General features: G+C 44.0%; 1 protein-coding gene across 2 annotated transcripts; it reads right to left on the bottom strand.

The window, feature by feature from the left end:
- fgfr4 (fibroblast growth factor receptor 4) lies at positions 1-27,507 on the bottom strand. Of its 2 annotated transcripts, none has more exons than XM_014138001.3 (16): positions 27,425-27,507; positions 16,205-16,411; positions 11,102-11,437; positions 10,846-10,899; positions 10,039-10,302; positions 9,609-9,865; positions 9,138-9,261; positions 7,634-7,963; positions 6,692-7,031; positions 6,409-6,530; positions 5,002-5,112; positions 4,635-4,825; positions 3,620-3,742; positions 2,811-3,019; positions 2,472-2,577; positions 1-2,120 (listed from the first exon to the last, which is right to left on the bottom strand). In XM_014138001.3, exons 2-16 carry the CDS (start codon positions 16,296-16,298, stop codon positions 1,944-1,946), a joined length of 2,838 nt encoding a protein of 945 aa, XP_013993476.1. In that variant the 5' UTR covers positions 16,299-16,411; positions 27,425-27,507; the 3' UTR covers positions 1-1,943. The 2 variants fall into 2 exon arrangements, with proteins under 2 accessions (XP_013993476.1, XP_013993475.1); XM_014138000.3 differs by lacking the exon at positions 27,425-27,507 and adding an exon at positions 18,807-19,595.

Here is a 27,507-nt window from a genome sequence, read left to right as displayed (position 1 = left end):
ATCTTTTAAATTATACTTTATTTCATATAAAAACAAAACAATAAACAAATAAATTACATATTTCTAAAATAATGATCTTGATGAATTTCTATTAAAGAACATTGTGATTGTTACAATTGTATTGGGCGTACATAAATGGAATGTCATGCAGTTGATCCTGACGTTGTGTAGTATGGGAATCAAAACAACCATACTGAAGATCTTTGTGATACAACTCTCAATGTTGAAGGGCTAAGTTAAATTCATAGAGGCTGTTCTGTAGCTCATGGTTTGGTTCTTAGTTGGAGGTCATGCTGCTTTTGAGTAGAAAAAAACGATTATTGAGCTAAATTGCTAAATGTTTCGATTTCCAAAAAATGATGACCCACCAAATAAATCTCACACCTCAACGGTAAGGATATCATTGTACACAAAAAGGTAGCCAGTCCCACTGCCCTGGTACCTGAATTGCTTGTTACTGTATGTGCATTATGCTTTGCTTTCAACCCACAACACCACCATTTTTATACAAATGCTTGTGAGTCATCTGAACGAAAAACAGTCGGGCAGTTCGATTTTGAAGCATTGTTGAAACAACAACATTAGAGGCTTAACAATATGATTTGAGGTGAACCCTTTGCATTCCCTGGAGGACATTTTGAGTATTCTCCCCAATTGTAACAAAGCATAAGAATTAGCATATGTATATTAAAAGATGGTAGCAGAATAAAGATTGGTATCACTGGGAGCCAAGCATTATCATAATAAGGGAGTCTTCATTTGCACACAGGCCCAGGCTGAGGTGCTGACGGGCTGAGGCTACCCCCCGGATCTCCCCACCATCCCTGTCCCCACAGTGTCCCCACAGTCACACCCATCAGGACTGTCAAAGACCCTATTGTCCAGGCCCAGCCTCAGCCTGTACCTCTACAAACACACTGGGCCTGGTTAAAGGGTTGCAGGGGAAACAAAAGAGGAGGATTCAAAATCAATCACACTGGGCTTTTCACATTCAGACCTTCAGGTCCAGTCCTTTTCTTTTCATACAGCACTGACAGTAGAAGCTGGGCTGCTCCCCCTGTCCCCCCACAGTGTCCTGTGTTTAATTGTATTCTTCTCTTTCAGGGCCCAGACCCCCAGACCATACTGTTCTTATAGTTAGTTTATGTTTGCAACAATTGAAGGCATAAGGGATTGGGGGTTCTGAGGGCTTTGGCGATTGGCCTGGATAAAATACAAAGGCCAGAGCAGCGTACAAACAGAGGACTGAAGGGGTTTTGATGAAATGGAAGGAGAATCGCGAGGACATTTTGGCCGTTAAAACGCTTGAATACATTATTTCTTTCTTCACCTCAGTTGAAGACCTTCATTTTTGTATCATTTAGAATAATTTATAAAAGGTAATTGTATTTTTTATGATATGTACATAAAACATTTTTATATTTTAATATATTCACAGGAAGAAAAAAAAATCAGGCACTTTGCTGCCTCTACAGCAACTTTTTAACACAAGAGATCCTGAGATTTAAGACAATTTTAAATAGCAAAATGTAAAATAATCTTATATATAGAGAGATTTATATTTAACAATCAGCTTCTCTGTTTTTTTCCATATCAAAATAAATATTTTATGTTAAAACTTCTTTTTCTGTTTTAAAAGCCCAGTTTGGATACTGTTCGGATGCTAGCTCAGATGAGTTTGAGTACAAGATGACCATTGTCCATCCTCTCTGTAGAGACCCAAACAAAAGAGAGTCCTTTTACTGTAAAACACCAAACCTGATAAGAGGCAGCCATTTCAGATGACCGGGGTTCTGTAGTGCCAAGGTTTGAGATACTGTTGTTGGGCACAGTGCCAGAGCAGACAGTCCAAGTACCACTTTTCATGCAACATGGTCGTTTCCCAAAGTAAACTTCTCCATGTAATGCCCTTTGAGACAGAGGACTCGCATTGGAGCTGCTGTCTACCGCAGTGCCGTTTTCAGGTCAATCCGAGAATTCACGTCGTGGTAACCCAACAGACAGGGGTCGGTGGACAGGGCATCGTGGGTAAAGACAGAGTCATTGTCCGAGGAGCAAGAGCTGGAAGTGTCCTCGCACGATGGGGAGTACTGTTCGAAAGGTGTTGACAGGTCCAGGTACTAAGAAAAAGAAGCAGGAGAGAAACTGTTCAGTTTGGTAATGCTTTGCATTTGTGTAATTTATTACATTGTATTTTTAAGCTTGACGTTTGTGTTGTGTGATGCATAGTAAGGTTGACATTTTATCTGAGACTGTGTGCTGTGTACAAACTACAGGGTGTCTTAAAGTAATAAGCTAAACTATAGCTGGTACAGTATGTTGGAACAGGACATCTGGCGAGCAGATTGTGTGTGTGTGTGTGTGTGTGTGTGTGTGTGTGTGTGTGTGTGTGTGTGTGTGTGTGTGTGTGTGTGTGTGTGTGTGTGTGTGTGGTGTGTGTGTGTGTGTGAGCAGGGGTCCCAGACACCCACCTCGTCAGAGATAGACAGCAGCACTCTGTCCAGCTCCTCCACCAGCTGTTTGAAGGTGGGTCGTTGTGTGGGCACGGCATGCCAGCACTCCCTCATCTTCATGTAGCTGTACACATAGACAGAGAGGGCTAGTTAGCACCAGGGTATTTACACACCTCCACAGCATTTTCACATTTACAAACATGCAAATGTAACACAGGAGAGGGACAAAAAAAAGCTTCTGAAACACACTGTAATAAATGTCAATGTCCAACTTAAAAGTTGCGAGCTTAGGTGAGAAGGCTGTGTTGGTTGTGGTGTTTGATACGTTTAAGTGTGCACTTGCGTGTGTCTACTCACAGCTCGTGTGTGCAGTTGGAGGGTTTGTCCATGCGGTGGCCTTCTTTCAGCAGCTTGAAGAGCTCCTCCACAGGGATACCGGGGTAGGGCGAGCCCCCCAAGGTAAAGATCTCCCACATCAGCACCCCAAACGACCACACGTCACTCTGGTGTGTGTAGACTCGGTCGAACAAGGCCTCTGGTGCCATCCACTTCACTGGCAGACGTCCCTGCAAAACAGAACAACAACGTTAGTGAGTGGTGGACAGTCAGTGAGTCAGTCGGTTGCCACGATGCCAGAGCCCTTCATCCAGTCGTCTATACATCAGCCCACTCCCCTCTTCCCTTCCTCGTCAGCTTTTTCAAGTGTTTCTATGTCAACCGTTTTGTTATATTTCAGTCTTCTGTGATGTATATAAAGTGTTATATTGGGATGCAAACTCAAAATGTAATACATTTCAACTCTATATGTGACATGGTACAGGTGTCTTCTTCTTTAAGCCCATAACCAGGTGTGTGAGGTGTATACTTTTGTTTCAAAGCAGATTTGTTTAAGACTGTCAAGAATCACTCTGTGTGACGCTGATTTAGCCCACTGCAGTAAAAGGTTAAGAGCATTAAAGCTGAAAAAGGCACAAGCCGACTGGGGGACACTAGACAGAGAGCAGACAGTCTGCTGTGTCTCCATGTACCAACAGGGGCTGTTCTGAAAGCTGGCCAACAAGATGACACACAACAGCGCAGCCCTGGAACGGGCACTTGTCTCGATTTAGGAGAGGAACAAGGTGCCACAGAGCCAGTCAGGGGTATAGCAGGATAAGATAACTCACGTTGGTGGTTTTCTTGTAGTAGTCAATTTGGTGCACTCCTCTAGCAAGGCCAAAGTCTGCGATTTTCATGACGTTGTCTTCCGTAACGAGGACGTTTCTGGCAGCAAGGTCTCTGTGGATGCACTGTAGAGAGAGAGAGAGAGGAGAAACCAGGGTTAAGTCAGGGAACATAAAGATATACGCAGTTTTGAGTTTTATGTTAAATGTTTATGAAATGTTACTCTACAATTTAGAATATTGTAATTACATGACCATGTCTACATTGTGGTTTTCTGTTTTTGCAGTCATGTAAAACCAGATAGTATTGACATAGAAATGATTCGCTGTGAGTTTCTAAAATGAAAAGACCTGGTCTTAAGTCAACACGCAGCGTCCAATTTTAACCAAACGCACCAAATTAAATCAACTTTATATAGATCTCGAGGTTTTGTTGAAAAACAACCACTGTTTGCTGGACTTGAATGGATGTCATTAAGTTTATTCTGGTTTTAATTTCAAATAGACGTGGTATTTGGGGATTGGTGGAAATGAGAAAGCCCTGGTTTTCCGGGGGCTCCATAATGGTGGGGTGGTTTCAGACTGCTGCATTCTTAGCAGGCCACAGAGACAGAAACCCGATGCCGGGGCACAGACGCAGCTCTGCGCCTGTTTGCTAACAGATTTATGGCTGTGCTAAAAAGGACAAAGCCCACTGCGGCAGGCAGGCAGGACAGAGGGATGGGGGATTGGAGGGGTAAACAGGGCTCAACCACCACTCCACTATGGAATGCCAGGATGGTGTGTCATACAAAGGGATGTGTTGATAAGAGAGACCAGGCTAGTGAATGAGGAATGGTGTGTTGGGGGGTAGGTGGTAAGGAAGGAAGGAGGGGGTTGTCACTTGCTCTTGCTTGTTGTCTAAACCCCTTCAGGCCAAAGTCATTCTATAGAAGGCCACATACAGATTTTAAACCTAATAATTCATATTGAGATGGACATATAAGCTAACCAAACCCCTTTAAGACATAGTACTCACCCTTTTGGAGGCCAGGTACTCCATGCCACGTGCCACCTGGTAGGCACAGGACAGCAGGTCTTTGAAGGTGAGCTGCTCCTCGGGCACTTTGGTCACATCAAAGGTGTAGTCCATGCCAGGGGGCCGGCGGGCCCGCAGGTACTCCCTGAGGCTGCCTTTAGACGCATACTCCACCAGCACGTACAGAGGACCTGATAGGGGAGGGGAGAAAGTTAGTGATCGACTCCATCCTCCCTATGGACACCTGGAGGCATGGGACCACCATTAATGACAAGGTCACTGAGCAGGGCTAGAGTCGAATGAGTGAGGAGCAACAGTGAGATAGTAGCTTTTGACTTTTGGTTGTGAACTTGTGTCTTGAACTCACCATCTTCTGTGCACACCCCCAGGAGGTTAATGATGTTCTTGTGCTTGTCCATCACCTTCATCAGCTCCATCTCAGATATGAGATCTGACAGGTCTTTGTCTGTGGCATCATCTGGGGAATGAGAGGGACACACATTTGAAGTCTTAGGAACATATACTATATATACAAAATGAAGTGGACACCCCTTCAAATTAGTGGATTCGGCTATTTCGGCCACACCTGTTGCTGACAGGTGTATAAAATCGAGCACAGGGCCATGCAATCTCCATAGACAAACATTGTCAGTAGAATGACCTTACTGAAGAGCTTTCAACATGGCACCGTCATAGGATGCCACCTTTCCAACTAGTTAGTTTGTCAAATGCCTGCCCCGCTAGAGCTGCCCCGGTCAACTGTAAGTGTTGTTATTGTGAAGTGGAAACATCTAGGAGCAAGCTCACAGAACAAGACCGCCAAAGTGCTGAAGCGCTTATCGAGTAAAAATCGTCTGTCCTCGGTTGCAACACTCATTACTGAGTTCCAAACTGCCTCTGGAAACAATGTCAGCACAAGAACTATTCGCCAGGAGATTCATGAAATGGGTTTCCATGGCCAAGCAGCCGCACACAAGCCTAAGATCACCAATGCGCAATGCCAAGCATTGGCCGGAGATGGTGTAAAGGTTGTCGCCTTTGGACTCTGGAGCAGTGGAAACATGTTCTCTGGAGTTATGAATCACGCTTCACCATCTGGCAGTCCGATGGACGAATCTGGCTTTGGTGGATGCCAGGAGAACGCTACCTGCCCCAATGCATAGTGCTAACTCTAAAGTTTGGTGGAGGAGGAATAATGGTCTGGGACTGTTTTTCATGGTTTGGGCTAGGCCCCTTAGTTACAGTGAAGGGAAATCTTAGCGCTACAGCATACAATGACATTCTAGACGATTATGTACTTCCAACTTTGAGGCAACAGTTTGGGGAAGGCCCTTTCCTGTTTCAGCATGACAATGCCCCCGTTCACAAAGCGAGGTCCATACAGAAATGGTTTGTCAAGATTGGTGTGGAATAACTTGACTGGCCTGCCCAGAGCCCTGACCTCAACCCCATCAAACACTTTGGGATGAATTGGGACACTGACTGAGAGCTAGGCCTAATTTCCCAACATCAGTGGCTGACCTCTCTAATGCTCGTGGCTGAATGGAAGCAAGTCCCCGCAGCAATGTTCCAACATCTAGTGGAAAGCCTTCCCAGAAGAGTGGAGGCTGTTATAGCAGCAAAGGGGGGACCAACTCCATATTAATGCCCATCATTTCGGAATGAGATGTTCGACAAGCATACTTTTGGTCATGTAGTGGATCTGGAAATAGAGTCAACAATAAATACTAGTCATTGTCCAGTCTTTCCTAAGAAGATGGTTCCTAGTTCGTACCTTTCAGCATCTTGACGGCCACAGTGGACATGTTCTCCTGATGGTCCTTGTTGAGCCCATAGGCCTCAGCTCTGACCACTTGGCCGAAACAACCCTCGCCCAGTGGCTTCCCTAACGTCAGACTGGAGACAGGAAGGACAATGATGGTCAGTACAGTGAAGATACATGGAACTCAACAGAAACCAAAACATATTCAAGATGGAGGAACTCAATGACTGACTCAATAACCAGTAAGTACCTAAACCAAAACCCCTAACAAACCAGAAAGTCAAACAGGACTTACTTCTCCCTGGGAAACTCCCAGTCGGGGTCGTAAGGCAGTTCAAACTCCATGACTCCGGCCAGCATAGGGGAGCAGCTGGAAGACAGGCGGGCCACTCTCATCAGAGACGCACTGGACTTCCCTGACGAGTTAGACTCCACAGAGTACTGTCTGCGGAGGGGGAACTTGGAGAGTTTCTGGACAGGGAGGACATCGAAGGGTTCTCTGCTGGGGTTTACCTGCATGCGACACAGCACCACGATAACGATGGCCATAACCAGAGCCAGGAAGCCAGACGCGTAGATAATGATGTCAGTGTACTTGGTCTCCATTAGGTCCACCTCGTCAGCCACGTCCTCCTCTATGAGAAGAAGACAATGAGAAGGAAATAAAAGGATGGGTTTGAGACTGACTCAAGTGACCATTTCTTCTGAACTCGATACTAAAAGACTAGGGCTGTCAAACAACATATTATTTCATTAGTTAATTAGTTAATTGCAGTATTGGCTGTGATTAATCACGATTAATCGTAAATTCAGAATTTTCTCTAATTGAGCTGTAATTTACGATTTTTATTCAAAAAGCATTACAAGAATATTGACGTCTTGATTTTGTCCAAAATAACGGGTAGCAAAATCTGGTCAATTGATAAAGCACACTTTTTTTAACCTCAAAGTCAACTTGTTTTGACATCAAATTGTTGTTTTTAGCTGTATATATTATGTATTTTGTATGTTTTCAGTGTATTTTGAACACTTTCCGACAATGCAATTAATCACAATAAAAATAATTGTGCAGAAAAATTACAAAAAGTTAACTGATTAACTCTGACAGCCCTAAAAAATACCTTTGGTAAGTTGACTATACTTGGCCCAAAGCACAAGTGACAATTTATTCTGAATTCTTCTAAACTCCTTACTTTGGCCATATGTTGCCATACTGAAGTTTGAAGGATAAACAAACCCGAGATGACGGTGAGCCAGGCAGACTGGTGGGAGAAGCCGATGGAGTTTCCAGCCAGACAGGTGTACTCTCCAGCATCCTCCATGGTCACCTTAGTCAGGTAGAGAACTTCCACCTCCGACATGTTTAGGCTGCCTGTCTTCAGTATCTGAACGTAGGGAGTCCCATCGGGGCCGTAGCGGCTGCCGTTCCTCTCAATGTGTTTCAGCCACTGGATGTGGGGCTGGGCATCGCTGTAGACCTTACAGAAGAACTGGACATCAGTGCCCACCACCGCTGTAGTGTTGGCTGGCAGACCAGCCTGCAGGATAGGCCTGTGTGGGGAGCGCTCTGAAAACAGACAGAGGGAGGGAGAAATAGAGAGAGAGTGTTAGACTCCAGAGGGCCATGAGGATTCCCCTTGCCCGAGGGAAGAGTTCAAAGTTCAGCCGTGGGGGACAGCGAGAGGGAGATTCCTCTGTTCAACGGAGCACATCGCTGTCTCTAAGCTACCAGAAGTACTCTGGAATGCCTGGAATAACTTAACCATTGAAGTAAATACTCATATAAAATAACAGTATATTTTAGATTCAGATGAAACAAGGTTCTCTCCAGATCGGTCTTATTTGTTTCCTAAATGCTGTGTTTCGCTGGCATGGAGAGAAAGGCCAGTGGTAACGACCAGTGTTAATTTGACTGACCGCAGCACAGCAGCGCCAAAGGGGAAAGGACAGATAAGCAGGCATTGTTTCTCACAACCAACACCAGCCAGACTCAGTCAGTCTCACTAATTGGTTTCATTAGCAACTTTCTTTTCTAGCCAGGCCAGCTTTTAAGTCGCTGCGTTGCTTCTCTTTCTCCGTTCAGTGTGTGCAAGCTCTTTCCCCCTTGCATGCTTCTGGAGACAGCAGTTGACCCCACACTGGACTGCCGAGCCGCAGAAACTGGCCAGTCACAGGTCAAGGGGAAAATTGGTTGGGGAGCCTGGCCGTCCGCTCCCTCTCTCCTCTCTCCACCGGCTGTCCTCCCTCTGTCTGAGGTGAGCTGTGGAGCCTCTGTGTTTCTCTGTGTCTAGCGAGACGCCACTGAGGTAGAGTGGGGAGAGCATCGGGAGGTGACGGTAATCAGGCCTGACATGCTAAGTATCATGGGCCGGCAGTGGCTCCGCGGGGAGACGGCCTGTGTCTAGATGTCTAGAGTGGGGTGGTGGTGAGTGTAGGAGGGGGGAAACAATACCTTACAGTATTGAACACACCCTGGAGCTTTGACTAGATGTACAGACTTTATAATGAGTTCATGCCAACTTTTCTTTCAGTCATTATGAAGAGAGAGACGGAAAGGGCTGGTGTTACAAGTTTGACGGAATGTGGTTGAATTAGAGAATGGTGGAGGGAATTACTTTTGCTCATTACCCATACTATCCCTCCCAGCTTTTGGAGTTGAATGTCAGATGAGCAAACAGCAGAATGTGTTGGGTAGGTAAATTGAGGTTTTTGTTGTGAGGTGGATGAGTGAGTGTTCCTACCCAGTACGTCCAGAAGGTAGCTGTGTACAATAGAGCCGTATTTGTTCTCCACCAGACAGGTGTAGTTCCCACGGTCTGAAGGCACCACACTCTCCATCACCAGGCTCCAGTGCTGGTGTCTCAACTATAAACGGACAAAACAGACACGTTAGAAATGGGTTGTCTGTACGTTGTGTGTTGGATCATTCCTATGGATACAAGTTATACTGGCTTGTGCTTTGGAAGTGGTTGTCTGTCTCTATGGTAACTTGTCTTTGATGGATCCAGTGTAAACAGAGTCACAGTGTGTCACTTCCCTATTGAGACCAGGGTTGAGAACAAAGTATGTGGCAGTTATATGCTAGTAAACAAAACAGCAACCACTGTTTTTCTCCCCCTCCCTCCTCTTCCTCTCCCTTTTTCACCCTCCATCTCATCCCCACCCTAACCACTCTCCTACTGTCTTTGCTCCCAGGTTGGTCACTGTCTCACCTTGATGCCTCCGATGCGGTGCTCTCCCCTGAACTCACGTCCGTTCCTCAGCCAGCGGATGGAGGGCAGAGGGCTGCCCATGGCCGGGCAGCGGAACTTGACCGTGTTCCCTGCCGGCACTGCGTACAGCTTCTTCTCCATGCGCTGGGTGTGGGTCCAGTAGGGACCTCTTGTGAAGTAGACCTGATCATTCTCAATCTCAGCTGACGTGTCTTCTAGACCGTTGTCCTCATCATCATCACCTGAGCCCAGTAAGTCTGAGAAGCATAAAGATATGGAAAGAGTTAATAACTGTTTTTAAAACTGATCATTCAGGAGGCCATATAGACTAAGACCATAGAGGTGCATACATATAACCTAGAACTTCATTGGACATATCATCCTACCTCTAAGGCTGAGACTTCTTCTGTCTTCTAAATCTAGATCTCACCTGCTACAGTGATGGTGAAGTTCCTCAGGGGCTCCTTGGTCCCGCGGAGGACACATACGTACACCCCAGAATCCTCGTACGTCACGTCCGTGATCTCCATAACGCCCCCGCGGATCTGGATGCGGGCGGTGTGCAGCACCCGGGTCCCCTCCTTGTACCAGTACACGCCCCCCGGCCGATTGGTGTCACAGCGCAGCTTGAGGACATCACCCGGTTCCAGGAGCAGGTGCTCAGTGGTGTCCTCACTAAGGTCCTCCAGGACATCTGCAGGGATAACAAAGAGACAAAAACAAACGTGTGAGTACTCGGGGGACACACACGTACACACACACACACAGGCCAATCGGTGGCCACATCTTGTTCTCAAGAGTGGCCATCCCTTCAACTATGACCTTTCAACTCTCGCCCCCATTATCCCCTGACCCGCCAGACACACACACAAAAAGGGGTTGTCATGGCAACTGGGAGGCCTCTCTCCACCTCTCTCTGCTCCTTGTTTTGTTTAGCATGGATCACTGTGGGAGTGAGAGCAAGCTAGCTACAAGAACAAAGAAAAGAGAAAAGAGAAAAGAGAAAAAGAATGTAGCTAATGAACATGTTGTAGCGTGACAGCGGATTGGCCTTCAGAAACAAATCGATGGGGTGGCAATGGTTCAGTGGCGGTCTAAGAAGCAGGCTCGGAGAGAGAGCCCCATTCCAGCCCACCAAACAGCCTCTCAGTAACACAGATGGCCCCTGTCATCCTCACTCATACTCCTCTCTGTTCTCTTTACTCCACTGGGATAGAGGCAGTTCAATGGCAAGTACCTGCTGGGACTTCAATGGCCGTACTCTGGTCCAGGTAACGAGAGAGCAGGGTCCCTACAGGGACAAGGCATGAGATTAATATACATTGACTTCCAACTAGTTACTGTTGTTAGTAATCAATTACTATCAAGACATAATTGACAAAAAAACACAAGGCTGTAGTACATGGGAAGCTACAGAGATCCTATTAAATTCCTAATTCTATGTGGGAAGCATCCAATAGCCTGATGAACAAAGTCTAGCAAGAAGTGTTTACCTGGTAGAACCTGTAGCCAGGCAGACTGCATGGACTGTAGCTGTAGTCCAGCGTGTGTGGTGGCCTCAGCCATACAGATGTACTCTCCAGCATCCTCCAGAGACACGTTGCTCAGAGACAGAGTGTTCACGTTGGAGATGTTGCTCTGTAGGGCCTCCAGAGCTCTGAGATGTGGCTGGCCCTCGGCTCCCAGGCGCTCTTCGTCTCTTTTTAGCCACTGGACCTTGGTGATGGCCGGCCGGTGGACCTTACACAGCAGCTTCACCTGTCCCCCCACAACCGCCGTAGCGTTCTCAGGGTAACCAGGCAAGATGAGCGGCCGAGACACCGTCAAATCTGTACCGAGAGAAGAAGAGAGGAGAGAGGGATTGTAAAAAATAAAAAATAAAAAAGTAAACTACAGTCTCAGTTTACAGTCTCAGTATGTGTTTCTCGCATTTCCCCGCGTGCCTGAGTTTGAATGTAGACTGGTTGGTTGGTGGGTGATAGAGTGCACTGATAAACTGGGGGCTAACGTGTCACAATAAGGGCTCCACTGGCCTCAGCCATATACTGGGTGCCCCCTCAGTCACACCGCTTAAAAGTGCAATTCCAGGCCAATTTTCTGTCTGATTGCTTCCTGTAGCCACCTCAGTAAGTAAAAGGCTATCTGTTCCCGCTGCTTGATGAGCTGCTCGCTCTAACTGCTTCACGCGAGGCAGGCGGAGTAGGAATACACAGGTGAGAGCTAGGGTGAATTCAAACTCAAATTAGCTAAACATTTTATTACAGCTGTATTACACTGTAATAAGTACCTTATATGCTCCCTGTCCAATGAAAAGCTCCCATTAATTTGACTACGTGATTGACCCATCTAGCCAATAGCTTACCATCCCATCCCACATTGTGACTTTACTTTGCAGTGCAGTGCAAAAAGCTGTGGCAACTTTAAAAGTGCTGCTTTCTGTTAAGCTTGGAAAGGCAACATTCCCCACCAAGCAAACAGAACCATGCTAATGAACTTGTGAGGACTGTGAGCTGCCCGTGGCCTTCATTTGAACTCACAGCTGAGTGTGAACATTCACCCTGTGTTGAAGGGGCAAACACAACAAAAAACAAAACACAAAACATTTCACTGGTGTGACTTGACCGGCAGGGGAGCGTTTGACCGTCACATGCACTCTTCTCTTTCATGACTAGAGTTCCTTTAGGGGTGAATCCATGGTACGCTACGCTTTGTTTCTGTTCTGGGTGACACATTTTGCAACGTAAGTCTTCTACATTAGTATCCATTCACCACAAAGGATATGCTGAGAACCAACTGCCATAACGCAATATTGTCAATAATATACTGACTGTGTAGAAGAGTGAGCGATACTATTGTAGTCACATGGCTTACAACACATTACACTAGCCCAGTGGTTAAAGAGCCAATGCAGCCATTTTTTTTTAAATCTCAATATCAAATCATTTCTGGGTAACAATTAAGTACCTTACTGTGATTGTTTTCAATTAAAATGGTCAAAAAGAAACAAAAATTGCTTCTTAGCAAAGGGAAATTTCTCAAGCAAGAATGTTGCTTGGAGTGTCTGGGAGTGGTCTGAGTGGGGAAGGGAAAACGTAAAACTAGCTGTTATTGGCAGAGAGGATTGGAACTCTCTTTCTTATTGATCTATTAGCTAATTTACCGCATGGTGATGTCACCAGACAGGCCAAAACTCCATCCCACCAAAACAGGCTGAAATTGCAAGCAATCATTTCAAACAGCTCTTACACTAAAAGGCCATTATTATAATTTTCACAATTTTACAGTATTATTCCTACCACATAGTGGAAATATATATAAAACATTGACTACTTAAAATGCAAAGCATCCTCGATGCCAATTCATTTGATCTACTGTATGTCATATCTGGAGGGGATGAATTCCTCACTAAATCACTGTCAGCTTGAGTGTGAGCAGCACTGTTCTGCGTTAGCACACTGACGCCTGTGCTCCAGACCTATGTGTGTGGCATACATTTCACTCCTCTGAGAAAAAAAATATCACCAACTTCATCCTGCAGCCAGAGTTCATAATGGCTACCTCTGTTCTCTCACTCTCTCGTTCTCTCTCTTTTTTATTTTCCTGGTTGGTAACTGGAACGTTCCTGGGTGGTGTTGCCATGCTGAATTATTACCAATGAGTCAAATGTCTTCTGGCAGAGACTTAGTGCTGCATTGTGGGCCCCGAGGCAGGGACCCGGGACCTTCACCACTTCTCCACTGCGGGAGTCAGCTTGTCCATGGAGTCATGGGTAGGCCCTCTTAAGAAACAGGCACATTGAAAAACTACCTGGGTTCACCTTACTAATGATGCTGCTTTTCAACTGTAACACCAGTGTTACACTAGTGAGTACACCCCTAGGTAAATTGTGTTTCCATAGCTAGGGATGATAGTGAGGACTTGTGAAGAGCAGAATCAACAACCTTTGCATAGTCAAAACAGTTGCTTTGTGAGAAAGTGTTCAAGTTCACAGTTAGCCATTGTTATGTAAATTAAGGCTGAAAAGTACCAGTGGTCTGGCTTTGGCCCCAAGTGAGAGCAGGTCCTTTGAGCAACTGGGGTAAATCCTGTATAAATCCTTGGAATTTATGGTGGAGATTGCGCTTCTAAACAGCCAGAATGTGTACTCAGAGCATGTGCGGACCAACTGGCAAGTGCCTTCACTGACATTTTCAACCTTTCTCTGTCCAAGTCTTTAATACCTACATGTTTCAAGCTGATCACCCTAATCCCTGTGCCCAAGAACGCTAGAGTAACCAACCTAAATGACTACCGCCCATAGAACTCACGTCTGTAGCCATGAAGTGTTTTGAAAGGCTGGTCATGACTCACATCAACACCATCATTCCGGAAACCCAAGACCCACTCCAATTCGAATACCGCCCCACCAGATCCACAGATGCTGCTCAAAGTTCAACACCATAGTGCCCACAAAGCTCACCTCGCTCTGCAACTGGATCCTGGACTTCCTGACGGGCCACCCCCAGGTGATAAGGCTAGGCAACAACACATCTGCCATGCTGATCCTCAACATGGGGGCCCCTCAGGGGTGGGTGCTTTGTCCCCTCCTGTACTCCCTGTTCACCCACGACTGCGTGGCCAAGCACGACTCCAACGCCATCAATTAGTTTGCTGACGACACAACGGTGGTAGGCCTGATCTCCGACAATGATGAGACAGCCTATAGGGAGGAGGTCTGAGACCTGGCAGTGTGGTGCCAGGACAACAGCCTCTCCCTCAACATGAGCAAGACAAAGGAGCTGATCGTGGACTACATGAAAAGGAGGCCCGAACACACCCCCATTCACATCGACAGGGCTGTAGTGGAGCGGGTTGAGAGCTTCAAGTTCCTTGGTGTCCACATCACCAACAAACTATCATGGTCCAAACACCAAGACAGTCGTGAAGAGGGCACGACAACACCTATTACCCCTCAGGAGACTGAAAAGATTTGGCATGGGTCCCCAGATCCTCAAAAAGTTCTACAGCTGCACTATCTAGAGCATCCTGACCGGTTGCATCACCACCTGGTATGGTAACTGCTCGGCATCTGACCATAAGGCGCTACAGAAGGTAGTGCGTACGGCCCAGTACATTACTGGGGCCAGGCTTCCTGCCATCTAGGACCTCTATACTAGGCGGGGACAGAGGAAGGCCCAAAAAGGTGTCAAAGACTCCAGTCACCCAAGTCATAGACTGTTCTCTCTGCTACTGCATGGCAAGCAGTACCGGAGCACCAAGTCTAGGTCTAAAAGGCTCCTTAACAGCTTCTACCCCCAAGCCATAAGACTGCTGAACAATTAATCAAACGGCTAGCCAAAGTATTTGCTATGATCCCCGCCACTCATTTTGCTTTACACTGCTGCTACTCACAGTTTATTATATATGCATGGTCACTTTACCTCTACCTACATGTACTTATTACCTCAATTACCTCGACTAACCTGTACCCCCGCACATTGACTCGGTACCGGTACCCCCTGTATATAGCCTTGTTATTGTTATTTTATTCTGTTCCTTTTTTTACTTACGTTTTTTTCATAAATATTTTCTTAACTTTTATTTTCTTTAAACCGCATTGTTGACTAAGGGCTTGTCAGTAAGCATTTCACAGACACCTGTTGTATTCCGCGCATGTGACAAATACAATTTGATTTGAATAATGTGTTATAAAAACATGGACTAAAGTGTTTTAAATTAGCCCTAGACTAGAGCAGGGCTTCCTCCTTCCCTGATAGTGATCAGTATAGGGTCTTAAAAGAAACCCCAACTCCTGTAAACCTGGAGGGCTGCAATTTGCCAAGCCTGTAGCCAATCTGCACACATCATAACAATACTTAGAGATGAATGGATGGCTGTGGCAGGTAATAAACAAAGACAGGCGTGTATTTGTAAAACATCAATGGAAGCCCCCCCCCCCCCCCCCCGTTATCCTCTCCTCCTCCTCTCCTTCCTCCCCTCCACCCTCGGCTCTCTCGGCTGGCGACGGGCCAGACAGATTTACACTTCCGAGCCTCAGGGTCTTGGAGGGATCGAGTAGCATGGTTTACAGCACCAAAAGCACTGGGAGATTGTTTTTTCTCCTCACCCCCGAAAAATGATTACAACCTTCCTCCTTCCTGTCACCTTGAATTCGACTGGATCTTACCTTCCCCATGGCTCGCTGCTCTGCCTATAGAGAGACCAGCCTGATGAATCAAAGGGTTACTGTACTCTACAGCTACGGGCATTTTTCTCCTTCCTCAATGAGATCTTTCAGTGAATTAAATGGAGCCTTGACGGAAGGGTTCATTTATTTATTTTAAAGCTTTTGTTGGTGGTTTATTTTATTACTTGTCTGAGCAGAACTGAGCAACCTCACTTGAAATTTGAAGCTGTGTACTATAGAGATACATTTGAGAGATGTATTTTAAGAAACGGCAACGGATAAATTTGAGAAACCTCCCTCAGGGAGAATTCAACCAGTTATCCATCAGCAAATAATTCTCAAGAGGGTTTGGACTAGTCATCAGTATAGGGGAAATTACACACAAGAACATATAAGAACAACAAATCCTAGGCAATATTGAACAACCTACCTTCTGTTTTTCCGTCGTCTGACCCGATGGCTTTGGCCAGGAGTCCAACAGTCAGACAGTGTATGACGATGCAAGCCGTGTAGACATTCACCATCTTGCAGATGTGTGTGTGTGTGTGTGTGTGTGTGAAGAATAAAGGGGGCAACCCTGGTCTCACACACCGATTCCGGGCATTGGCAAACTCAACACACACCCCAAAAACTGGACCTAGAAAGACAATACAACACAGAATCAGTCAGTCATTATGTCAAATTGTAGCATGTGATTCCAGTAAGTAGCACTGAAATAGTTTGTGGTATATAGCCTTGTGAATAGGTAGAGATAGAAAGAGACTATTTTAGACTGGCTCTGTATTCTTATTAAACAGGTGTCCTGACCGTCCAGTCATTAGCCTACAGCACATTGTCCACTGTCCCCTGCGTCACGAATGACTAGAAGCTGTGAACATGTGGCTTTTCTAGCCTGTTGTTTGCGAATGGAAGGTGCACAGCCTGTCTGGATAATGGGCTGTTACTATGAAAACACTTGAGACTTGCCAGGAAGCTATCGGGGAGCAACAATAGCAAATTCACAGGCGCACTCAACACAACAGACAGGCCAAAACAGGTTAAAAAAAAACAAGCCTAGGCTTACGTGTGTAATTTTTCCCTGAGCCCACTAAATAATCTAGTGAGGACGTATTCAAATCATTTTAGAGCAGACTGCTCTTATGAGAACAACAAATAATTTGTTATTTGATGGAAAGGGGTTGTTTATTTTTATTATCGCGTGACAGGGGACCACAGTTGGCAACAGGAACAAGACTGAGCTTCGTGATTTGTCCAGATGACGACAACTGAACCGCGTCGGGCCAACTGTGCACAGGCGCCAGTCCTGGAGTGTTCCATGCAGACCGTGTGCGTGCAGCCATGGTCAGTGGCGGACTTACCATTAGGCAGGAGAACATCATCAAGGGGCCTCGTGAGTTGTGCATTATTTAAAAAAAAGGGAAAGGGGGATACCTAGTCAGTTGTACAACTGAATGCCTTCAACTGAAATGTGTCTTCCGCATTTAACCCAACCCCTCTGAATCAGAGATGGGCGGGGGGCTGCCTTAATCGACATCCACAGCGCCCGGGGAACAGTGGGTTAACTGCCTTGCTCAGGGGCAGAATTACATATTTTTACCATGTCAGCTCAGGGATTTGATCCAGCAACCTTTTGGTTTCTGGCCCAACACTCTAACCATCTCAGTTGCATACTCCTCGCATTCTCTCTCCTCCTCAAAACCCATTGGATGGCAAAACCAGAGGTCCCTCTCCTCTGACCTTCTCCAATGGGTTTTGTGAAGGAGATTAGGAGAGAGGACACGAGGAGTGTATCTGATGTTCAGAGTTTCTGCCACTTGCGAATTGAAGGAAAGTTGGCTGAATTAGTTTGGCTGAAGGTGCAGCGAAGGTAACCTACTTTTTTTTTTTTTTAAACAATCAGATGAAAACATCATTACTGGTTGTGTTCATGGCACATTAAAAGGTAATAGATTTTTACAGTTAAATGTACATGTCTTTACTATAAAAACCCATTGAAAAGCACACACACAGGAGGGGTGGGGGGCCTCAGACTGGCCTCTGCCTTCAAATCACTAAGTCCGCCACTGGCCGTGGTACACACCGTTTAATAGCTATCCCATGAACGAACTCTACTATTTCTCCATTTATTCTAACTGGAAAAAACACAAATATTATTTTTATATGTTGAGTTAATTACGGCGTGTTTATCTTCAGCGAAGTAAATGGTAGGCGTATCTCGATGTGGCCACATGTAGACTAATCTTGGCGTGAAATAAACTAGTGAAAGTTGTCCAGTGTTTAGTCTGTGTTTATGTCAAAAGCACCAAGTGAAAGTAAAACATGCACGTGAAGGATTTACACTATCCGTAAAAAAAAATGTTACGATGTTGTTGTCATAAATCAAACGATGTCTTCTGCTCCGTTACCTTCCAACAACCAGATAGTTCTGTTAAATTTTAACTAGATGATCATCGTGAGAAATTCCCTATAACTTCAACCATTTTCCCATGGCGCGTTACAAGTATTGCCAGCCTATCTTTGTAGCCGAATTTATATATATATATATATATATATATATATATATATATATATATATATATATATATATATAGTACAGTTGGAAAAGCTTCTCACATAAGCTATTGGACGAAAAACAACAACATCACGTCATGTGTGCGCAAAGTCGATCAAATCGATACGACCGTGAGACTATGTTAAAACTATGTGGCAGTGTCTGCCACATTCAGTAATCGCTCAATGTTCACAAAGTGAAATTGGTGGGGATACATTATTGCAACCGAAGTAGGCTCTATAATCATGAATTTCATTCAAACGCATGCATTAGGCTAACAGAATCACATTGTCTGAATTGTTTGTTGAAAAATCATAACCAGCCGTGGAACTCTTTGCAAAAAGGGTTATTCATAGGCTTCAATGTGTAAAGTTGAAATACATTTTGCAATAAAGCAATTGTTTAGTGGACTTGTCGACTGTAAACACTAAATAAAGTAATATAGGCCTACTACCTCGCGGATTCAAGGAAATCCTCTTACCTTTTATTTCGTTCTTTGCTCGTAATGATCAATCCTTGATAAAGTTCGATTAGGCACCAGAATATCCTAGTTCCATTTGATCGAGGTCAATATTGGAATCCTCATTTGGGTTTCTGTCCAATCCTCTTTTTTTTGGTCTTTGGTGATTTTCTTCTGTGTGCGCCCGGGTGGAACCCTAGGAGATGCACTTATAAATCCATCAAAACAACCAAAACGTGAAGGACAGCAGGTCGGTGGTGAGCAGGCAGGGAAGGAGCTGGAGCTGATCCTTCAGACTGGGGAACAGAGTCCACTTCACCCTGACCGGATTGTGTTCTCGCGTCAGAATGAGGCTCGCGCGCCCGTCTCCTTCTTTCCAGGGGCTCACGCGACAGAAAGTGCTAAATCCGTAGGGAGAGACTTCGGCCAAACTTGCTGCTTAATTCTCTCTCCTCTTGAGATTAGACTGAACGAGATCTGTGTTGGTTGTTGCAAATAGAAACAGACAGATCTCCAATGTAAGAGGCGTAGAGTCCCTTATATCACTCTTGTCAATGTGGATAATTATTCGGCTACAGCCCGGCAACAATGGAACAGATGTTGGTCAATCTTTGCGCACCGTGGTTCGCTCTTCACTCGCGCAGAGTCTGTTCATGAATGAGTTGGTCCCAACAGAACCCAGTACATTTAATAACTAGCTAAATCTCATTTAGGCTAGCTAGCCACTCTGTTAATGTTGTGGGTATAGGCTACTGCTGCGTCTCGTTGCTAACCCGATCCGCTGCACTCTGAGCGCAAGTCACAACAATGGACTAAAACTAGCGAGAAGGGGGAGTAGGGGGTAAGAGTCTGTAACCCCCACCCCCAAATAAAATCCCCTCAGGTTGCCCCCTCGGTGACAAACATAAACCAAGATCTCTGCCTCCTCCCTCCATTCATCCATAAATCCAAGATCTGGATTGTTTCTCTATTAACATGTCTTCTTGCTCTATTAAATCTTGACACCTATCCTTTTCAGGCAGATTTAGAACTTGACTATTGATAGGAAAAATACATATAGGCTATTAGACTTAGGTTTATAAAAGTAATAATATTTTGATAAATAAGTCAATAACATAACCAGAATAAAAGTTAAACGTATATGCCTACTAATTATTTACCCATATTTGGCCAATCACTGCAAAGTTAATTCTCCTCATTAATTTCAAAAAACGTCAAACTCATTATGCAAATGAAGTTGTTTTTGCGACATCGCTTTATGATGTTCCTTCATTTATTACATGTTAAATTGCTACGTAAACCAATAGGGCATAAAAGGTTATGTGCAACGCATGCAATTATAAGGTACTTGCTTGGCCTATTCAATAACTGAGAATTGCCCCCGTTTATTTGCATAATTGCATTAGAGAGCGAGGCAAAGTAATCTCTTTAGTTGCGGTTAGTCAGAACACAACATGGCTTAATTAATTTATGAATTAAACAAATCACACAATGTAAAACATGTGTAGTGTACGATTTTATCAGCTAATAAAATGTAGTTTAGTTGGTCATAATCTTTAGGCCTACATATTGTTGAGAACGTCGTATTTTGTTATAAATATGAAATGTTATTATGACATTTTTTCGCATTTTGCAGGTGCAGGAAGAAACTAGAATTTGAGAGACAGATGGAGAGGGAGGGAGGAGCTATAGAGAGAGCGAGCGAGAGATAATGAATGCCAGTGCAAACTAGCGGGAGAGACAGATCTAAGAGTTGAATTTTGTTTGAAATGAACGCCGTTCCTCTCATTCATCACAAGCTGCAGCGTAGCACACAACCCGCGCGCCAGCCTCGGCCCGGCCACTCTCGCGGGCAATAGCTCTAACGTTCTGCCAACAATTTCCTGCTTGAGAGGAGAGGGAACACAGCACATCTTTCGTGTCAGACACAACGGTGTGAGAACGTGGCCCCCATCCAACGCATGCACGTACCCCCCCCCACCCCCCACACACACACGCACACACAAACACAAATCCCTCAAGCTCATGCCATGCCAATAGAGACTGCTAAAGACGGAAACTATCCTGTTTAATCAAAGGCTGTTTTTCACTCCACTGTGTGTGCAGTGAGGCCCATGCAGGCTTCTGCCAAGCTATTGACTGAGGACTGGATAATACAGTCCCCATGCCATTGCCCCTCAATGTGGCACAGTGAGCAACCCCTGCTCACCATTGCCCTGCCTGTCTGCTGCCGGACATCATGCTATAAAGCATTGCAGAGAGCGAGAGAGAGCTTGCCCCTGGAGGTCCTTAAATAAAGCTGCATGCTACAAACCCCTCTCTCCCCTCTGTCCCTCCCTCCCTTTCTCTCTCTTCTCATCCCTCTCCCTCTGCATCTCTTCTCTGTCTTCTGAGTGTTTCTGTCTCCCCGTCACCCTCTCCTCTCCTCTCCCTCCTGCTCTCTCTTTACACTTCTCTCTTCCTGTCCTCTCTGGCCTCCTTCAAAACTGCTGGCATTCCACTCAACAATGAGGCTTTCCCCACAATCAGCCAGAGCTTGGTTCTCCTTAAGCACACCAGCCCAACAATCAGCCCAGCTCCCAAATCCCAATGCCACTCTTTTGTGCCGGCCAGCTGAATGTGAATGCCCCATTAAAGCCTATTATCTGCAGCTCCTCTGTTTCCCTCTCTGTTTCTTCCATCCCTCTCTGACTGTCTTTATCTCGTTATCGCTCCCTCATTCTCGTTTCCTTCCCCTCTCTCCCTCTCCTCTCTCTCCTAGCAAGCAGGTCTTATCAGGTATATATTTGTCTGCACTTGTGCTAGAAAACTACAACATACATTACAACTGCAACATAAAACCAGTCTCAGGTTATGACAAGCAGTCTCTGAATGTTATCAAAAGCTATCTGAAGATTACAGGCAGACTGAGTCCCTGTAGGAACACCAGAAAATATAACATGATCATATTATGCATAATTAGACTTTTGAACAACACAGTAAACATAATTTAAATAAATATTAAACATCATAGTAGCCAAAACTGATCCTCATGGAACCCCTTTGGTGATGTCATGGTTATTAGACTGACAAGAGATTTACGTATTGTATTTGATCTTTGTCATATCAATTTGCATGTTGAATGTCGTATTCTTTAAGATTAGATTTTCAGATTAGATGTGTGGGCTTGCACCATGCATGTCGCTCATCTCTCTCTGTGTTAGCTCACTTTTCTGAGATCTAGTTTTAACACAGGTCAGGTCAAGACAATGGAACAGACACCCCAAGCCTCCGCAATAAAAAATTTGACATCACCCAAAACTATACCAGGAATCTATGGTCAATGAACAAGGACTTTAATAAGCGAAGATCGAGTTTCCCTCCCTTGTGAAAACGTAGCCAGCCACCAGTGTCTCTCTGGCAACAGGGAATCAGTGAGGAGGCTGTGTTGATGTTTATACAATGTTATTGTACCTGGTTGTTGTGTTACAGACGCAGATGGGGTCAGAGTCACACACACACACACACACACACACACACACACACACACACACACACACACACACACACACACACACACACACACACACACACACACACACACACACACACACACACACACACACACAGATCTTCTCTTGTAGTGCTTGGACAACAGGGCAGGCTAAGTGTGTGTTTGTGTGATGAGAGGAAGGCCTCGGGTTACAGTATTGAATTTACAAACCTTAGGAGAGGCTTAACCTTTTAAGTCGTTTCTTATTACACCTCCTCCAGATAGCTGGGAGTGAGACCCATGCCTAGGGATCCATTGTGTCCCGTGTAAGAGGATGTGTACATAGTAGCACCAGCTTAAAACACCAGCTAATGAAGAATTTAAGCTTAAATTCATTTTCTCCCATTGAGTCTATTCTTTCCAGGTATTGAAAGCTTAAGTAGGCCTATGCGCCTATGCGTGGAGCAAAGTTAATGAGTACTTTTCTTCGTTGTGAGGAACTTTGAAGATGTACAGTAAAGGTTATATAACATTTAATGGTTAAGTAGGCTTGCGTTATCAGGTAGATTAATTAGGGACAAACAAGCTCTATATTTTGTTTTGAGAGACTGCCTTGCCAAAGAAAACAAATTATAGTTTTTTTAAGATACAGCAGTAGGTCTTGGTCATTCGTTAGGATCGAACTTTGAACTAATGCTCCACTTTACTAAGCCAACACAGGCAATACAGACAGCAGCAGATATTGATTATGACGCATTCCAGCGCATCAGATCAATCTAATCTAATAACTATTCTGATTTCTTTCTCTTTCTTTCAAATGGTAGCTTGTGATTATTTTGCAAGGTGGTTCACAGATAACCCCATTTAGCCGCATTCATCTGTCTTGTGGCCTGTCCCCCTAGCTCTCCTTTTCTGATTACATTAGTGATGTGTTGGATGCCTCCCACACCTTCACCAGTCCTCAGAACCCTGGGGCCTTTTAAAGTTTCTGATAGTAGTGATAGTATGCATATTATGCTAACAAGACTAGCTCAGCTGATGCCCGTGAACTGATAGTGGTATGGAGGGCCGATGAGGATGTTGGAGTGAATGATAATCACCAGGGTTAGTGAGAGTGGGAGGTGAGGTGGGGGAGGGGGAGAGTGTGACTGCGTGGTGGGGCTTGGTCGCTCATTAACTCCATGCTTGTTAGTGCTGGGCTATTGTTCTGTGTAAATCATTAACTGGTCTGGACCAAAGACAATAGACTGACTGAGAGTCCGCTACTTTGTAATGCAAGGAGGCTACTGATGCCACAACATGGTCAGAAAGAAAGGGAGAGAGAGAAAGAGTGGGAGGGGGTCCCATTAGCCTCTCCCACACGCAGCTGTTTTCATAAAGATGGATATCATGACAGCCACTGTTTTTACTCGTATCTTCACCCTTTCTTCTTTGATTTTCTTTCTCTCCACTCTCTCTTTCCATCCAGTATGGGAGTCCCCTGTCCCCCAGCTAGCAGCAGGCTGAACCTTCCCTGAACCCTTTTAATTAATCTCACTGACTTTGTTAATTATTTGTTTGGCTGAAGCCCTCCTTTTGCAGTCGGGAACACATGAGCGCCTGATATATCTGGGCTGGTACTTGTTATCTCTAGTTTCTGTGATACAGACTTACAGTAAATCGTCCAGTTATAGTACTTCCCCTTCTAAACATAATATTTGATGTTTTCCCTCATCATTCTTCTTTCTTCTTTTTTCCTCACTACAAAGGCCATTCTTAAGAAGTTTATGTGACAATGTTTAAAGTTTTACGATTGTTTCTCGTCTCTTGTGTTTTGATAACTCTGAACCTTCCTATTTTGTGTATGTGTGTGTGTCGGGGGATGGGGAGTGCTCGGCTAATGATTCAGTGAGGTTTCAGCACCCTGGGAGGGAATTAGGTGAATGAAACATCTCATTAAGCCAACAACATACTGTCCTGGTGTTAGAACTCTCGTTATATGCCGTTTATCACCCATGGTAATGGCACGCAGGGGCGTTATTCAACCATTATTTTAAAGGGGGCACAAAGTACATGAGGATGGAGGGGGGATGGTCCGGAAAGGGGTAGTCCCCCCTCGGGAATTCAGAGAATTTTGCACCTGAAACGGCTTTTTCATGCAATCTAGAGCTATAATCATTATACATAATTCTATATAAAACATGTGTCTATTTATACCACTTTACCTGTTCAATTGTAAAAATATATATATATATATAGAGTATCAGTCAGAAGTTTGGACACACCTACTCATTCAAGGGTTTTTCTTTATTTTTACTATTTTCTACGTTGTAGAATAATAGTGAAAACATCAAAACTATGAAATAAAACATATGGAATCATGTAGTAACCAAGAAAGTGTCAAACAAATCTAAATATTTTATATGTACAGCTGCTCTCATCCCACCCCTCCCATGGGGTGGTCATTCTCTAACCCCAGGTGGGAACAGTGCCTGTAAATCCCTCTGTTGTTACAATTTCTTACTTTGAAAACATTGACTTTCAATGGTTCATTAAATCTAACTTCAACTACAAATATTGAACATTAGCTGGGAAACCGGCTGTCTGTCAGCCACAAAATCCCACTTAAACTGAGAATTTAACATGGACATACTCATGTGAGAATAAACCACTTCATATTTTACTGTACTTTATGATGATTTAAAGAGTAACATTGTTTGATAAAATGCAACAACAGAAACCAGAACTATTCTGGATTAGTGATTAACTGGAACGCTATTCAGTAAATACGGGTTCCTGGTTGCAATTTTATTTCCAAATCTTGGAAGATGCGTTAAGAGAAGTTGTATAATTGAGAGGTTTTTGTTTTGTGTTTCAATTGTTTTTTATATCACTAGGAATGCAAATGTACTGCTTATGTACATATTTACAGTACCAGTGAAGAGTTTGGACGCAGCAACTCATTCAAGGGTTTTCTTTATTTTTACAATTTTCTACGTTGTAGAATAATAGTGAAAACATAAAAACTATGAAATAACACATATGGAATCATGTAGTAACCAAGAGAGTGTCAAACAAATCAAAATATATTTTATATTTGAGATTCTTCAAAGTAGCCACCCGTTGCCTTGATGACAGCTTTGCACACTCTTGTCATTCTCTCAACCAGCTTTACCTGGAATGCTTTTCCAACAGTCTTAAAGGAGTTGTGCAAAGCTGTCATCAAGGCCAAGGATGGCTACTTTGAAGAATCTCAAATATAAAATATATTATGATTTGTTTAACACTTTTTTGGTGACTACATTATTCCATATGTGTAATTTCACAGTTTCGATGTCTTCACTATTATTCTACAATGTAGGAAATAGTAAAAAATAAAGAAAAACCCTTGAATGAGCAGGTGTGTCCAAACTTTTGACTGGTACTGTATATATTTTTGGTGTAATTTTTACCCCCTTTTTCTCTCCAATTTCATGATTATGATCTTGTCTCATCGCTGCAACTCCACAACAGGCTCAGGAGAGGCGAAGGTCGAGTCATGCGTCCTCCGAAATATGACCCGCCAAACCACTCTTAACACCCGCTCGCTTAACCCGGAAGCCAGCTGCATCAATGTGTCCGAGGAAACACTGTTCAACTGACGACCGAAGTCAGCCTGCAGGCACCCAGTCAGCCACAAGGAGTCGTTAGAGAGCAATGAGCCCAGGAAAACCCCCCCCAGCCAAACCCTCCCCTAACCACGCTGGGGCCAATTGTGCGCTGCCCTATGGGACTCCCGGTCACGGCCGATAACAACACAGCCGGGGATCGAACCCCAGGCTATAGTGACACCGCAACACCGCTATGTAGTGCCTTAGACTGCTGCTCCACTCGTGAGGCCGTTCAATTGTAATTTTAATTAATGATGCACATTATTTCTTTAAAGTTCCAGTGCAAACATTTTCATCTCAATATCAAATCATTTCTGGGTAACAATTAAGTACCTTATTGTGATTGTTTTCAATTAAAATTGTCAAAATGAAACAAAAATAGCTTTTTTTGCAAAGAGCAATTTCTCAAGCAAGAATTTAGCTAGGACTGTCTGAGAGTAGTCTGAGTGGGGAGGGGAAAATGGAAAACTATCTGTTCTTGGCAGAGAGGTTTGAAACTCTCTTTCTTATTGGTCTTATCAAACAGCTCTTACACTAAATGGGAATTATCATCACTTTTTTACACTAAATGGGCATTATCATCACTTTCACAATTTCACAGTATTATCCCAATCTCATAGTGTGGAAATATATAAAACACAGGAAAATTACATTTAAGAACTTTTATGCCTTAGGAGTTCAGTACCACACTAGTATATAGTATCATAACCCAAGAATTAAAGCAATTCTAGTATTTTCTAAAGTGTAGCAATCTTGCCAGCAGGCATGCCAGCTAACCAGTGGTGGAAAAAGTATCCAATTGTAAAAGTAAACATACCTTAATAGAAAATTACTCAAGTAAAAGTGAAAGCCACCCAGTAAAATATTATTTGAGTAAAAGTCTAAAACGATTTGGTTTTAAATATACTTAAGTATCAAAAGTAAAAGTAAAAGCATGAATCATTTCAAATTGCTTATATTAAGCAAACCAGATGGCACAATTTTCTTGTTTTTTATTTAACGATAGTCTGGGGCACACTACAACACACAGACATAATTTACAAACGAAGCATGTTTAGTGAGTCCACCAGATCAGATGCAGTAGGAATGAATTCTTGATAAGTGTGTGAATTTCACTATTTTCCTGCCATGTACTTTTGGATGTCAGGGAAAGCGTATGGAGTAAAAAGTACATTATTTTATTTAGGAATGTAGTGAAGTAAAAGTTGTAAAAAATATAAATGGTAAAGTAAAGTACAGATACACAAAAAACTACTTAAGTAGTACTTTAAAGTATTTTTACTTAAGTTCTTTACACCACTGCAGCTAAGATAGTTAGACAAGCTACTCTAACTTGATTGATAGCCTGAAATGGCTTGGTAGCTAGTTATGAAGTTGGGAGATTGGGAACCTATCTAGCTGGCTAGCTAAAGCCAACTTATAAAAATTGCTAGGTGGCTAGTATTACAGAGAAACAACAAAAACGTTTTTGTTTAATTTATTCATCAAGAAGGAATCAATAGGCTACATAGCTTGATCAAATTAATTTATAAACATACCTCCATCGTGTCCTGCCCATTACCGGCAGCCAAAGTCTCTCCTCCTCCACTGATGATACTCTCTGCACTCACTAGAATATCTA

Source organism: Salmo salar, chromosome 13, assembly GCF_965601325.2.
Source record: "Salmo salar chromosome 13, fSalSal1, whole genome shotgun sequence".
Taxonomy (NCBI): domain Eukaryota; kingdom Metazoa; phylum Chordata; class Actinopteri; order Salmoniformes; family Salmonidae; genus Salmo; species Salmo salar.
This window is presented reverse-complemented; position numbering and strand designations above follow the sequence as displayed.